The sequence below is a fragment of the Leptopilina boulardi genome, unplaced genomic scaffold (genome assembly GCF_019393585.1).
Source record: "Leptopilina boulardi isolate dan_hultmark-lab unplaced genomic scaffold, ZJU_Lbou_2.1 LbouV2_213, whole genome shotgun sequence".
Classification (NCBI taxonomy): Eukaryota; Metazoa; Arthropoda; class Insecta; order Hymenoptera; family Figitidae; genus Leptopilina; species Leptopilina boulardi.
This window is the reverse complement of record NW_026137767.1, coordinates 2,893,699-2,908,781: the sequence shown is the minus strand read 5'-3', so window position 1 is coordinate 2,908,781 and position 15,083 is coordinate 2,893,699. Positions and strand designations below refer to the sequence as shown.

At 26.6% G+C, this 15,083-nt stretch overlaps 1 protein-coding gene across 1 annotated transcript in view; it reads left to right on the top strand.

The window, feature by feature from the left end:
- The first annotated feature begins 1,001 nt into the window (after positions 1 to 1,001).
- LOC127279012 (uncharacterized) overlaps positions 1,002 to 15,083 on the top strand; it is a 28,335-nt gene continuing 14,253 nt past the window's right edge. Inside the window, exons 1-15 of the mRNA XM_051301079.1 lie at positions 1,002 to 1,205; positions 5,769 to 5,846; positions 7,423 to 7,536; positions 7,694 to 7,872; positions 8,047 to 8,173; positions 8,316 to 8,434; positions 8,595 to 8,727; positions 9,025 to 9,207; positions 9,684 to 9,784; positions 9,995 to 10,070; positions 10,219 to 10,334; positions 10,461 to 10,579; positions 10,654 to 10,821; positions 10,900 to 11,277; positions 11,347 to 11,471. Of these exons, the coding sequence (XP_051157036.1) occupies positions 5,841 to 5,846; positions 7,423 to 7,536; positions 7,694 to 7,872; positions 8,047 to 8,173; positions 8,316 to 8,434; positions 8,595 to 8,727; positions 9,025 to 9,207; positions 9,684 to 9,784; positions 9,995 to 10,070; positions 10,219 to 10,334; positions 10,461 to 10,579; positions 10,654 to 10,821; positions 10,900 to 11,277; positions 11,347 to 11,471 (1,944 nt within the window). The 5' untranslated portion in view covers positions 1,002 to 1,205; positions 5,769 to 5,840. The remainder of the gene's footprint in view (positions 1,206 to 5,768; positions 5,847 to 7,422; positions 7,537 to 7,693; positions 7,873 to 8,046; positions 8,174 to 8,315; positions 8,435 to 8,594; positions 8,728 to 9,024; positions 9,208 to 9,683; positions 9,785 to 9,994; positions 10,071 to 10,218; positions 10,335 to 10,460; positions 10,580 to 10,653; positions 10,822 to 10,899; positions 11,278 to 11,346; positions 11,472 to 15,083) is intronic.

Below are 15,083 nucleotides of genomic sequence, written 5' to 3'. Positions count from 1 at the left end.
TATTTTGAAATTAAGAATGGGAGCATGGAAGGGTTGGGAAGGGATGTAAAGTTACGCGTGTAGTGTAACTCGCAGTTTTTTACGTATAATATGTAAATATCTAATTTACGTAAAGATCCTGGAACGTCCGAATTGTCACCCTTTAGGCTGCTTCCACAATAGCTAAATCGCATCGTTTTATGGAGCATTTACACCTTTGGTAAAAATTTTTCTTCACTTTGCATTTTCCGAAATACACTTACCTAATTGGTTGTCCACAATAAATCAGATTTTGGACAACCAATCGGGTATGTATATTTCGGAAAATGCATAGTGAAGAAAATTTTTTATCGAAGGTGTAATTGCTCTATTAAAGGCGCTTGTACACCTCACAATTTCTGAGTATATTCGGAATTTGTCAGAAATTTCACTAACTTTAATTACCTTTGCTCATAGAGAATATCGAAATTTTCCAATCTTTTGGAAATTCCTTATGAGCAAGGCCAATCAAAATTAGTATAACTTTTGACAAATTCCGAGTATACTTAAAATTTGTGAGGTGTACAAGCGCCTTAAAGACGATTTTTTAGAACGAGACGGAAAGGTCTGCGGAAAGGTCAACGCAGAATAGAAACGTAATCGAAATCGTAATCGCAAACGCAACCGGAATAATGAGTTAGAGAAGGACAAACAATATGTCTATCCTTCTCTAACTCATTCTTCCGATTGCGTTTGCGATTACGATTTCGATTACGTTTCTATTCTGTTCAGGTCTGAAAGCGTTAACCATGAGAGGGACAGAGAAAGTGATATCTTTTTGTCTCTTTCACAATTAATTAATTGACTACTAATTGTTTAACTTGAATTAATTGGTAGTTCATTAATTAATTTAAATAATTACTTTACATGCAGAGCAAATGCCAAGGAAATGGTGAGCAAGTACATGTTATTGTACAAGTACCTTTACTAATGTCTCTTATTTTAAAAGGAGGATTCCTCTCTTAGTCGTTAGTTTAAGATTATCAGTGTTTATAATACATTTAATTATGTTTAAAAACTATTTTATTACGAAGTGACTAAAGGTTTTTCTAGAGGGATAAATAATCTTAAAAACATTTCGTTCATATACTATTGAAATTAGAAACAGAAGCCGGAGAAAATAAATAATTTAAAATTTAATCAACATAGTCTTAAAAAAACGTATATATTTCTACGTTTCCTTTATAGTAGGTAGATTTTGATTCAAGTTTCAAACTTTTCAAGTAATTTTTAAAAGTTTAAAAATAGTTTTCTACTTTGACGTCATTTTTCATAATTAAAATAAATTATTTTTTCAGTTACTTATATTTTAAAGAAAATGAAAATAAATAACTAAAATAAAATCATAATAATTATTTTAACAATTCTATACTGTTTATAGATTAGTTTTTTTAGTGTTTTGTGTTACTTTCAATTTCTTATATTATTGATTATATTGTACACCTATTATCCGTATTATTATTATTATTATTAAATATATTTTATAGTATATTATAATAATTATAATAATTTAACAATTTTCATACTTTCATCATTGAAAAAAGCCGGATTTACTACTTTCGTTTAATTTTGTTCCTCACAATAGAAAAAAAATCCTAGTTCAATTTTCCTTTTTTAGCCCAACCTCCATGATATTCAAAACATTTGTGATTAACGATTTAGAAGAAGAAAGTTTTTTTTTTCAATACAAATTATTATAATTTTTTGTAACGTTTCTTGATTAATAGTTATTGAAAGAAAATTTTATTTTCGAGTCATTCCATTATATTTCGAACAATGTCGTTGCCGACTAATTTTTAAAAATTATGATACTTTGCAGGGATGATCTTGAAGTTATAAAGATCACGAAATGAAAAGATTTTTACTAAAATTTTTATTATTTACTTTAAAATATGAATTTAAAGTGTACGAGGTGCTGAAAATTGACAGTTTTTCAGCCAGCAGAAAATATTCGAAAAAACCTATAATTTACCATAAAAGTGTGAAAATTATTATTGCAATTTATTAAGAATGACTAAATTTACTTTTATAAATTGATTTAAGCATTTAAAGATATGAAATAATAGGAAAAACATGATTTTCAATTTCATCTTAAAAATAACCTAATTTTGCTATTTTTATCGATTAATTATGAGAAAGGGTAAATATTAAATTAAAAAAAAACTTACCAAATATCAAGTCATTGCTAATAACTTTTAGATTTTCTTTGTACTTTTTAATTTTTCTCTTTATTTATATAAAAATTTTGAAAAAGAAAATTGCCACTTTGCTAATTTTTGCGATTTTTGAAACTGAATAACTTGTTTACAGTAAAACGGAAAAATCTGGGATTTTGGGAGTATTTAAATATACACTATATAAACACACTCCAAAAATCTTGCGTTGGTTTTTGAGCTATTTTGTAAGATAAAGCAGATCGAAATTTCATTACTTTTGAGGCTATATTGACAATAATTTGTTCTTAACTTGAAGTTGGCTCGCAAGTGTTGTCATTTAATATAAACAAATATGAATTTATTACAAGACTCGACACTTGCGAGCCAACTTCAAGTTAAGAACAAATTATTGTCAATATAGCCTCAAAAGTAATGAAATTTCGATCTGCTTTATCTTACAAAATAGCTCAAAAACCAACGCAAGATTTTTGGAGTGTGTTTATATAGTGTATATTTAAATACTCCCAAAATCCCAGATTTTTCCGTTTTACTGTAAACAAGTTATTCAGTTTCAAAAATCGCAAAAATTAGCAAAGTGGCAATTTTCTTTTTCAAAATTTTTATATAAATAAAGAGAAAAATTAAAAAGTACAAAGAAAATCTAAAAGTTATTAGCAATGACTTGATATTTGGTAAGTTTTTTTTTAATTTAATATTTACCCTTTCTCATAATTAATCGATAAAAATAGCAAAATTAGGTTATTTTTAAGATGAAATTGAAAATCATGTTTTTCCTATTATTTCATATCTTTAAATGCTTAAATCAATTTATAAAAGTAAATTTAGTCATTCTTAATAAATTGCAATAATAATTTTCACACTTTTATGGTAAATTATAGGTTTTTTCGAATATTTTCTGCTGGCTGAAAAACTGTCAATTTTCAGCACCTCGTACACTTTAAATTCATATTTTAAAGTAAATAATAAAAATTTTAGTAAAAATCTTTTCATTTCGTGATCTTTATAACTTCAAGATCATCCCTGCAAAGTATCATAATTTTTAAAAATTAGTCGGCAACGACATTGTTCGAAATATAATGGAATGACTCGAAAATAAAATTTTATTATTTTCCGTGTGAAAAATATTTTTCTTTTTTTAATCGTTAATTATATAAATGTAAACATTACCGTAGTCGTAATTGAAACAAAACTATTTATCTTTTGTTTATGTTTCTAAGAAAACACAAAATTTTTACGTTGATTTTTTTTAACTAAAACAAAACTTCTTGCACATTTGATTTTGTAATAACTATTTTAATAAGATGAGAATTCAATCCTGGTAAGGAAATGAATAATAAATTTGATGTTAAAGTCCAATGGCAATATTAACCTTTTCAGGTTATTTAAAACACAAATTTGTTAACAAAGGGCACTAACAACACTATAGTTTTTTTTAATTTTACTTTAAAAAATTATAAATTATTATTTAGTAAAGTCACATAAATCTTTGTCATTACCTGAATAACTTATCAATAAATCAAAGACTACTTACTTTTCATTTGTGAGAAGTTTGTCTTAACTGAAATAAACAATAGAAAATCGATATTTTTATATAAGATGCTAATGACCGGATATCAAATCGCTGGGTTAGTGGGAAAAAAGGACACGTCCGTTTGATTTAACCAAGACGTGTCCTTTTTTTCCACTAACCCAGCGAAATCATTCAGGCAGTCCGATGGTATATTGTAAATTACTTTAACAATAAAATATGTTTTTCTGCTTGAAAAATAAAAAAACACAATTATTTTTTTTAAATTGGCATAACATTTTTTTGCAGTTGTACTGATTTTTTTAGATTTTGACAAAACGAAATGAAATTAAAAATTATAATTTTTATTCGGTTTATTAATCGAAACGAAAGTTGAATGAACTTTTGATTCGGTTTGGTAAACAAAACGAAAGTATACATTGTTGACTTTTGTTTCCGATAGTATCCGACGCTATGTGACTCTAAACTTGAGACTTAAAACGTAATAATTTAAGACATATCGACTTGATTCAGTTAGAAGACCGGAAGTAATCTGACAAACTTTCGTGTCGACTTTTGATTCTGATTTCGAAATAAAAATTAAATAAAGTTGACTTTTGATTCTGATTTTGGAATCAAAACTTAACAATAACTTGACTTCTGATTCCAATATCCTGATCAGAATCAAAAGAAAAGTGTTTTTGAATTTTGTTTTGATTCCGTGAAGATTCCTGAATTCTAATCAACAATCAATTAAAAATTTAATTTATCCAAATTTGAATCTGTTCAAATTTCAATTTAATTACATTTTATTCGATTTAAATTATTATATTTCCAAATTTCAATTTAATCTAAATTTTAATTAAAATTTCAAGTTATCAAATTTTTAATCAATTATAACTTTTATTGGTCAAAACAACTTTGAAAAACGGATAACGCCATCGAATTCAGCGTACTCGAATTAGGTTTATCTAATAGTTGACAAATTTATTCAAATTTTGCACTAGCACAGTATTATCACTGGGTTACAAAAAATGGTCAAGTCGTGTTTATTTAAAATTTTTTGTGTTTATTGAAAGTTTAGGTGTCACTGAATAAGAATATACCCAAAAAAAAATTTTCATTCGGTCAGTTCCGTAAAAAACGAGATTAAAGTGTCAAAAAATCGCTTTTTTAGCACTTTTTGAAGCGTTGTAAAACGAAAACGCAACAAGATAAAAATCTTCACGAGGGCTTGAATGAAAGCTTAAACCTTCAACTTTGAGTCCCAAAACTGAAAAGTGAATGATAATTGCGCAGAAAATTTAATTAACATGAAATAACTATCTCAAATAGTCAAAATAGTTGGGATGGAGAGCACTTGTTAAAAATCGATTTTCATTACCGAATTTATTTGGAACTTGTTACTTGGAAGTTTTTAACGTTTCTATTGACGTTTCGAAAGTTGGATTTAAAAAATTCAAAATGGCGTTCAAAAATGGAGTGAATTTTTTCGCAGTTTTTTTTTCGGGGTTTTTTGAAATATTTGAACGCCATTTTTAATTCACCATTTTGAATTTTTTAAATCCAACTTTCGAAACGTCAATAGAAACGTTAAAAACTTCCAAGTAACAAGTTCCAAATAAATTCGGTAATGAAAATCGATTTTTAACAAGTGCTCTCCATCCCAACTATTTTGACTATTTGAGATAGTTATTTCATGTTAATTAAATTTTCTGCGCAATTATCATTCACTTTTCAGTTTTGGGACTCAAAGTTGAAGGTTTAAGCTTTCATTCAAGCCCTCGTGAAGATTTTTATCTTGTTGCGTTTTCGTTTTACAACGCTTCAAAAAGTGCTAAAAAAGCGATTTTTTGACACTTTAATCTCGTTTTTTACGGAACTGACCGAATGAAAATTTTTTTTTGGGTATATTCTTATTCAGTGAACCTAAACTTTCAATAAACACAAAAAATTTTAAATAAACACGACTTGACCATTTTTTGTAACCCAGTGTTATTAAACAATCACTTTGAAAAAGTATCTAAAAATTATGTTTTCTAATAAATAATTTTATTCTCTTTCAGAATATCAAAATCTTTACTTTAAATTGTAAATGATCAGCTAGTTTGGAAACATAAGATAAAAAATCAGTGATAATGTCTGTAAGTCTCCAATGTATATAATATATTTATTTATTTATTTATTAATAGTAAACGGGACAAGCTATTTCGTACATTAGTACTTTTAAATACTGGACTGATTACTAACAATTTAAGGGGTCTTGTAACTTTTTAAGCCATCAATAGAAGCAAATCAAAAATTTTTTTTGTCTAAAATTTTATTATATAATTGAGTAAAGAATTTTATTATGATTATGAAAGTCAAGAAATGTTATTGTTATGGAATTTTTGTATCGAATATTCGAAAAATTTATCCAAAAACACACAATTTGAACAAAAAATTTAAATTGGTGATCGATAATTAAAAATAAAAACTTTTGCCAAGTTGAAGTATGTATAAACTTTTTGTTTTCATTTCATGAACACTTTGCTTCCTCATTGAGATTTTTGTGATCAATTTATGGTAAATTATTTAGTATTATAATAATTTTAAAAAGGTGTTAACTTGTATTTTTTAAACGTTTGCAGAGATAGATTTTTAACATCAATAACTTCATAATAGTTTATAGTAAAAGGTTTAATAATAGGTCAATTGATTCGTTTTTAAATATTCTCTATGTTGTTAATAACTCTGAATGAAATAACAGTAGGATATTCGCTAATAGGTCAAAAGATGCGTCTTTAAAATTTCTACAAAACTAGAGATAAATATCTACATATTGGTGTCAATACATTTTTTTTAAGTTATGGGCAAAAAACGATTTTTCAAAAATTTTTAAATGCAAAAAAATAATAGTTAATCTTTATTAATATGGCTCAAAGTATTGTCATTATTTGTCCGCCAGTGAGGCCTACAATTTATACACACACACAACGATATTTTTTATAAGTGTGATTTTTGGATTCCTGAGGTCGATAAACATAAAGATACATCCAAAAAATCGAGTTCGAAAAATTTCGGTATTACAATGCTTCCTTCACGAGGAAGCAAAAAAAAATAAATTCTAATTTTTTGACCCAAAAAAGTTACAATACCCCTTAACCCATTAACGCTCAAATGTCCAAAATTTTAGTCTAGAATTCAAGGTAAGAATACAAACCCTAAATTATCATTAGACTTTTTAATGTCACTAGTCGGACATTCAAAAGTCTAATCATTTAAGGTTTGTATTTTTTCCTTGAATTGCAAACAAAAATTTTTAACACGTGGGCGTTAATGTAACATCCAGTATATATTTTCGTAATATAATGAGATGAAACTTGTTACATTATTTCCACAAAAAAAATTTATATATAGTTCGAAATTTTATTAGCCTCCCTGCTGACAGTATTAATGAAAGATTGATACCCATAATTTGTTCCATGAAACATTTCAGAAAATAGTGAGTAATTTCTTGCTAATCTTGTTGCAACAAATAGATTAATAGCAGTGCACTTAATTAAATGGCATTTAAAAGTTTATATTAGAAAATTATATGTATTAACAAATAGAAATGTGAATGTAGTGATTGATATTTTTTTATAATTGTACCTAAACAGTAAATCACTAGTCTTTTTAATGATAAATATTAATAAATTTGTCTTATCAATTTTTCACTGAATACATATTTATTTACAGAAATATAAATTTATTTTACAAGATGCTGGGCGAGCATATGTCGAAGGAAAACTTAATGTTGCTAGTAACCTCTATAAAAATGCTTTGGAATTAATAGATAGTAATCATATTCAGGTAATAAAAATGTACCTAACATGAAGTTTAGTTTTACTTATTGTTTTCTTTATTGCTCTCTTTTCATTAGAAAATACTTGTCATTTATTCACAATAATAGTGTTTTTAATATAAATATATATATATTGAAGAAATAATTTATTTTTGAAAATTATAGGAAGATCCTGTTAACAAGGACATTATAAAATATATTATTAGTTTAGCTGCTTTGGAATCACAAAATATAGATGACTTAAATAATGCTATTATAATTTTACATGCGTTAGAAAAATCTTTTGGCTCAAAATTCCCAGCTATATATTATGCTTTAGGAAAAGCAAACATTAAACAATACAGGTATTTTTTAAAATCATTTCTACAATTTTTACAATTTCCACCTAACCTTGAACATGAAAAAAAAATTAATTTCAAAATTCAGGATTGAATTACCTTCTGTAGTAAAATCTTAATTTAGAAAATTTTAATGGACATTCTGAATTTTGAAATTTAAAATAATTTCTATACTTGTAGATTTGATGCAGCTTATGAAGCTGTTAAAAAGGGATTTTCTGTACTTAATAGAGATGTGCGTTTAACAACTTATAACATACCTGGAACACAAACTCCATTATGTGAATCTACAACTTCTGGCTTAATTGTAATATTTTATTATTATTATCATTATTATTATTATTATTATTATTAGTAATAGTAATAGTAGTTTTTTTATAACGTTGTCTTTATTATTTAAAAAAACAATTATTTTTCTAAATAATTCTTTATATTTTTTAATTATTCAGGATGTTTTGATGCCATTGAAAGAAGAGTGCTCAGGATGGCATCATCCTGATGCTGTTTGTAATATATGTCAAAATGTTACTCAAGAGTCCTCCATTCCAAATCGCAACATATTTTTTGGGTAATTTACTTGTATTTTCTTATAAGCATATTATTTTTGTCTCTTTTCTTAAGTTTAAAAATTAATTAAAATTAAATCATATATATTTCATATGATATAACAATCAAACCCAACATCACTAAAAACAATGTATTCACTTATTTTTATAAATAAATTTCAGTGATCCCAGTTTTAATGGAATGGTGAGAATTGTTTGCAATAACTCTACAAATCCATGTAAAGTCAATTTTCATCAACATTGTTGGAAAATTATGAAAGAAACTTTATCTCCTGTTAAAAAATTATCAGATAAGGTAAGAAAATTAAAAATTAAATTAAAATATTAAGAACACAGTATATAACAAAAGAAAAGGACAGAAAATTATGACAAATTTAAAGTCTTGAATGTTAAAGTGAAATTTTTTGTATTCAGTTTAATGTTAAAATGAATTCTAAGCCTATCTTTTTATATATCTTTAAAATAATAATATGAATACTTTTTAATTTCTAAATATAATAATATTAATTCTTCCCTTCTTACCGTAACCTGATAATAAGCTCCCAAAAACTTGTCATAAATTTCAGTTTATCACAATTAATTTTATTTACAGGATGTTATAGGTTTTAAGTGTTTTACTCCTAATTGTGAAAATGATTCTACGCCTAGTATTATTGATCGAATAGAAATAATTGACGAAAATGCTGAAGTTAAAACTGTGATTGAAGGAGCTACTCAGCCCATTACTCAACCTGTAAAGTCCATTCCAGTTACCAAAGGTGCTATTCGGAAGCAGGTAAGGGTTTTTATTTCGTTTTTTTTTTTGTAAAAACTTTTTAGAGATAATAAAATGTTCTTCTCTATAAGTTTAACAATAACGGTCAATATACAAACTCATGCCAAAAAAATTAAAATCTAAGGAATTAAAAGTTCCATGTGATCTAGTACAGGAAAATGTGTTTAAAATGAGAAAAGATTTTTGTCTAAAATTTTGAGGGATTATAGATTTGGGTTCAAGGAATCTCGCTGTTCTCCGAAAAATACATAATTTTGCGTTAAATTTTTAAACAAGTAGAGGTTCCTTTATGTTCATTTCTTATGCAGTGGCAGTGGCGGGACATTGCTCTTTTATATGTTTATCTTTTGAACAGGATAACGATATAAATAATTTGCCTTGGAAAAATACCAAAATTTAAGCTTAGATTTTTAAAAATAATTAAATTTCATAAGATTAATTTCTTTTATTTAATAATTAATATCTTAATATTTTAGATTATTCAACCAAAACCAAAGAAGCGATTTGAAAAACAGAAAAAACTGTCTTCTGTCGCTCCACAAACAAACATAGTTAAAGAATATACTATCTATAGCAGGTTTGTTATTTTCATATTAAAATTAACCATGAGTAGGGTAAAATACCTTTAAAATAAAAAATTCGACATTTCTATTGTATAAAGTCACTTGAAGACTTATTAAACTAAAAGCTTATGTTATTTATATATTAAAAAAAAATTTAACTTTATAAAAATCGATTTAAACAAATAATTAGAATCTATTTTCTTTATTACATTATTTTATTTTAGAATTGATCTTGAATCAAATCTACTTGAATTAATACAACTACGAGAGGATAACTTCGGCTTGCCATTAAATCAAACTGTAAGTTTACTAATTATACATTTTAAATTGTTTTTAAATTACACTAGAATTTCTAGAGGATGCTGTTAATATATCAAATTTTTGAATTTTTATTATAGTCACAGTTTGTCTTTTAATATTTATAAATATTTATGTTTAACTTGTTTAGTGGAAACCAGAATTAGGATCATATGGCAATTTAAATGTAGATATGAATCATAATTTCTATCCTCAACCAGATTTATCAAATGGAGAATTTTCGGAATTACACAGTTTTTTATTTTCGTTAGTATTTTTTTTAACTACATTTTTAATTATAGTTGATAAATAATTTATTTCTTGGTATTTATATTTCATTTACAATCATAGTATATATAATTTTTAAAAATTAATAATTTCTTTTATTTATAGATTTCTTTATGAGTACATTGTAGAAAGTGAATTTGTTAAAGTAAGTGATATTCTGCTTAAATGGAACGAAGCAAAGTATTTAATTCCAGCCTCTCTAAGTCTTGTAAATACGGATAAAGGTATTTGAGAAATTTCTATTTACTAAATTACAATTTCAAATTTATCAAAAAATATTTTTAACATTTTTTTGTAGGTATAATAGATTTTTTATTGGATTCTTTAAATATTGGAATGATTGGAGAATATATCTGTACAACAGAAATGCTACCAAATGTTTATTACCTACTTAATCAAGAAACAAAGGGAGTTCTTGAAATTGCATTGAACAATTCTTTAAACCCTGTTGATACAGATTTCGAAGGTTTTTATAATTTATTATTTTTTTTACATCTCTTCTTCTTAAATGGTTTCAGTTAAGATATTTTTATTATGTTTATAGGTGAAGACTATGACTGTTTAATTAATCTAATACAGGAAAGCGGCAACTCAAATACTCTTTTCTTCGAACCACAACTACAACAAACTAAAAATGAATCTACGAAAAGTATTATTCAGTCTACACAAGAGATTAATGATCCGTTCAAATTTTATAAAAATCCTATAATTAAAACAGTGGAAGATTGTAATAAAAATGTTAATAATTCCAAATATAGGGATGAGGAAATTGTATGTGAAAATAAGTTTGAAGAAGTTTCCAATGTTGAACCAATTGGAACGGTGGAAAATAAAAATAAAAATAGAGTGATAGACGAAATAAGTCTTACTGTTAAGAATTATTTTGAGGAATTTGAAAAGCAAATTGAGAGGAAAAAAACAGGTAAGTCAAAAATATAAAGTAAAAATTATATTTTAATGACTTTCTAAAAACGAAAATAATATTCAACAGTTGATAGTTTATCAACGAAAATGGATGTGGAAGAAAATACATCGTCTATGAATAATATTCGTAATACACCTACTGATCCATTTCAATTTGAAAGTAACGTGGCCATTGATAATATTCACAAAGTGGTAAGTTATAATTTTCCTTACGTTTTAATAATTTTAAAAAATCTTTATTCAATAAATATAACCTTTTACCTTTTCGAAAATCTTTATTTGTTATTAAAAATAATTGTTTATTATGAACAAATTAAAAAATAAACGTGTTCTGGATAACCAATATCAATTTTATAAACAAAAGCTGAAAGAGTATTAAGGATTGTATTCCATAAAAAAAATTGTTTCAAATAAATAGTTTATAAATTATATTAATTAGAGCAGTAGTATAGGGGAGAGTGACCAATAATGGGACACATTAATTTTTCGAAAAACTACTTGAAGAAACTTAACCTTATGACAGCACACTATCTCCAAAAATTTTAGCCACATTGATTCATTATTTACAAAGAAAATTGAAAAAAACTGTTTTTGACATATAGTAAATTTTTTCTTGAAATACGATGATAATTTTTATATAGATAGGACAGTTTAAAAAAAAAGTTTACTTGCTACTTATGGTTTCAAGTATAATATCCAATAATTTCAAATTTTGTAAAATTCCATAAACAATTTTTATTTAAACAATTTCTTGTAATTGCTTATGTCTTCTTGGTACGTTATAACGTATATTTCAAATGCGTGACATCACACGTTAACGTTATAACGTACCGAGTAACGTGCCCATTCTGAACTCAGCTTTAGGCCTTTCTTCAATAGGTTCCTAAATATTTGCGTTGGTCTGCAAGCGCAGTGACGTCATCAAAGCATTGATACCAATCTCGAACAAACAGTTTGGTTTATGTTCCTTTTATCCCTGTTTTCCAACTTTAGAATTTTTAATGCAAATGTTTCTCGACGGCTTTTAATAATTTTAATTATTTAATAATTATAATTAAAGAAATCAGTGTCTTAAAATCATAAACCTAACTTTTTGTTCGCGATTGGTATCAATGCTTTGATGACGTCACTGCGCTTGCGAACCAACGCGTCAGTCATGCAACGCAAACATTTAGACCCTCTCCAGAAGGCCTTTCTCCAATAGGAACCTAAACTTTTGCGTTGCGTAACTGACGCGTTGATTTTAGCATTGGTTGCCAATAGCAACCGACGCAATGCATACGCAACGCAAGAGTTTAGGATCCTATTGGAGAAAGGCCTTGAAAGGCCTTTCTCCAATAGGAACCTAAACTTTTGCGTTGCGTGACTGACGCGTTGATTTTAGCATTGGTTGCCAATAGCAACCGACGCAATGCATACGCAACGCAAGAGTTTAGGATCCTATTGGAGAAAGGCCTTAAAGGCCTTTCTCCAATAGGAACCTAAACTTTTGCGTTGCGTGACTGACGCGTTGATTTTAGCATTGGTTGCCAATAGCAACCGACGCAATGCATACGCAACGCAAGAGTTTAGGATCCTATTGGAGAAAGGCCTTAATGGAGCTAAACGCAACGCATCCCCATTTGCTTAGCATTGAGATGCGTCGCGTTTGCGTTGCGTTTAGCTCCATTCTGGAAAGGGCCTTAAGGCCTAAGCAGAATAGATTCTTGAACGGGAACGCAATCGTAAACGGAAACGTAAGAATGTGTAAGGCTGGTTCCACAATGGGCTCGACGCAAGGCAAACGTAACGTTGACGCGACGCATCCCAATGCTAATCAAATGGGGATGCGTCGCGTCAACGCTGCGTTTACCTTGCGTCAAGCCTATTGTGAAACCAGCCTTAGCATTGAGATGCGTCGCGTTTGCGTTGCGTTTAGCTCCATTCTGGAAAGGGCCTAAGAGAAGGATAGCGAATATCTTTATTCTTCTCTCACCCATTCTTACGTTTCCGTTCACGATTGCGTTCCCGTTCAAGAATCTATTCTGCTTAGGCCTTTAATTGCAACCCCAGTATAATTATTTTATTGTTATTACCGTGTTTTAATAAATGAAATGACATCAAATGTAACAAAACAATTTATTAAAAATTAATTTATAAGCATAAATAGATTTTTATAGGTACTGGTTAACATTATCGATAGAATATTATTTATAGTGATTAAATAATAATAAGTGCAAAAATGTTTACGTTTATCCATTTGTTTAAATCTTAAAATTTTAATTCATTTCTACATAAATTACAAGTTAAAAATTAAATAATAATTTCATTTCTTTATGTTTAAATGTTGTTAAATATACATATATTGTTATTATTTAAAACTTGATAAATATTGTTATTTTTTATATATATTGCCACATATAATTAAGTAAAATCACTGCTTTAAAAGAAGATAATATTAGGTACTACTCTGAAAGTAGTAAATTTACAGGAAATTTTTTTTACAGTGTATTATACGTATAATACGTTATTTATGTATTATACGTAGAAAAGCACTATTACCCATCTCTGGTTCTCATACATGCTGATGGTACCGAAAAACAAAATAAAAATTTTGAAGTATGTAAACCTGATATCAACTCTAATCTCTATTGATATAAACAAAGTTATTCATTAAGAATATCTTTTTTTCCAAGAAAAATGTAATGTTTCATACATTATGTCCATATTGTTCATTAATTTGTTTTTCATTTAAAAAATTTTTATTTTCAGAAATGTATTAAACGATAAATACAATAAAGTTTGATATATATTTCCTATAAATTAATTAAATATTTCGTGATTCTTGTTAAGTACTAAACTAAATAAGATAAATTATTATTATTACTGTTCTATCAAAAACTTTTATTTAAATAATTTTTCTTAAATGAGAGTTTAATTTAATATTGTCACTGTATTGTAGCGTAAAAACGTTAATTAATTTCGTGCAAATTTACACAATACCGACATATACTGAAAATATCGGCTTTAAAAATTTACTAAATGTCCAATCACTATTTTGATTTTACTTACTAGTGTAGTTATGCATAAGAGCAGAGATTTGAATTTACATCTCAAAGTGTGTGCGTAATACATAATGTGAAAAGTCTTGAGAGACTTGTGAACCGCAGAGCAGAGATTCTCTGAATCTCAAGTAGTGCAGTATTTTGTGGTTATCATAATAAAGTTACTTTATGGAATGTCATTTTGCGACTTGGTACATGGAAATATTGAATCAATTGTGAATTCCTTTATTTAAATCTAAGTTGACCTGCATTTTAATAGAAATTGCGTGATTATAATAGTGAACAAGAATTAATCATAAATACCAAAAATTAATTTATAGGTTAGTAAAACTTTTTTAAATGTATAATATAAATTATTTTAATTGAGTAAACAATTTAATTTTTCTTGACATGTATTATATTTAACATAAAAATAAAAAGATGTTTCTTTTTAAAATTATAGGTGTTTAATTAATAATAATGTCAAGTTAAATCGAAATTTTATTAAATAGTATTTCCAATTCAAATATTTATTTTCTAAATTTTTCAATTTTCATAGTAACAAAATTTTTGTCGCTTAAAAAACAAGAGAAACTTCAATGTGTAGATATAATTTTATTCTTCATGTACTTTCCATTCATGTCATATAATTTAAAGTTTTTTTTAAACTTACGGGTTAAATGACTTCTAGGAATGACCGGGTTCTCTTATTTCACCTTTTTTTTATAGTTATTGAATTGAATTTTACTCTGGAAATTCATTATAATATTATTATTTCATA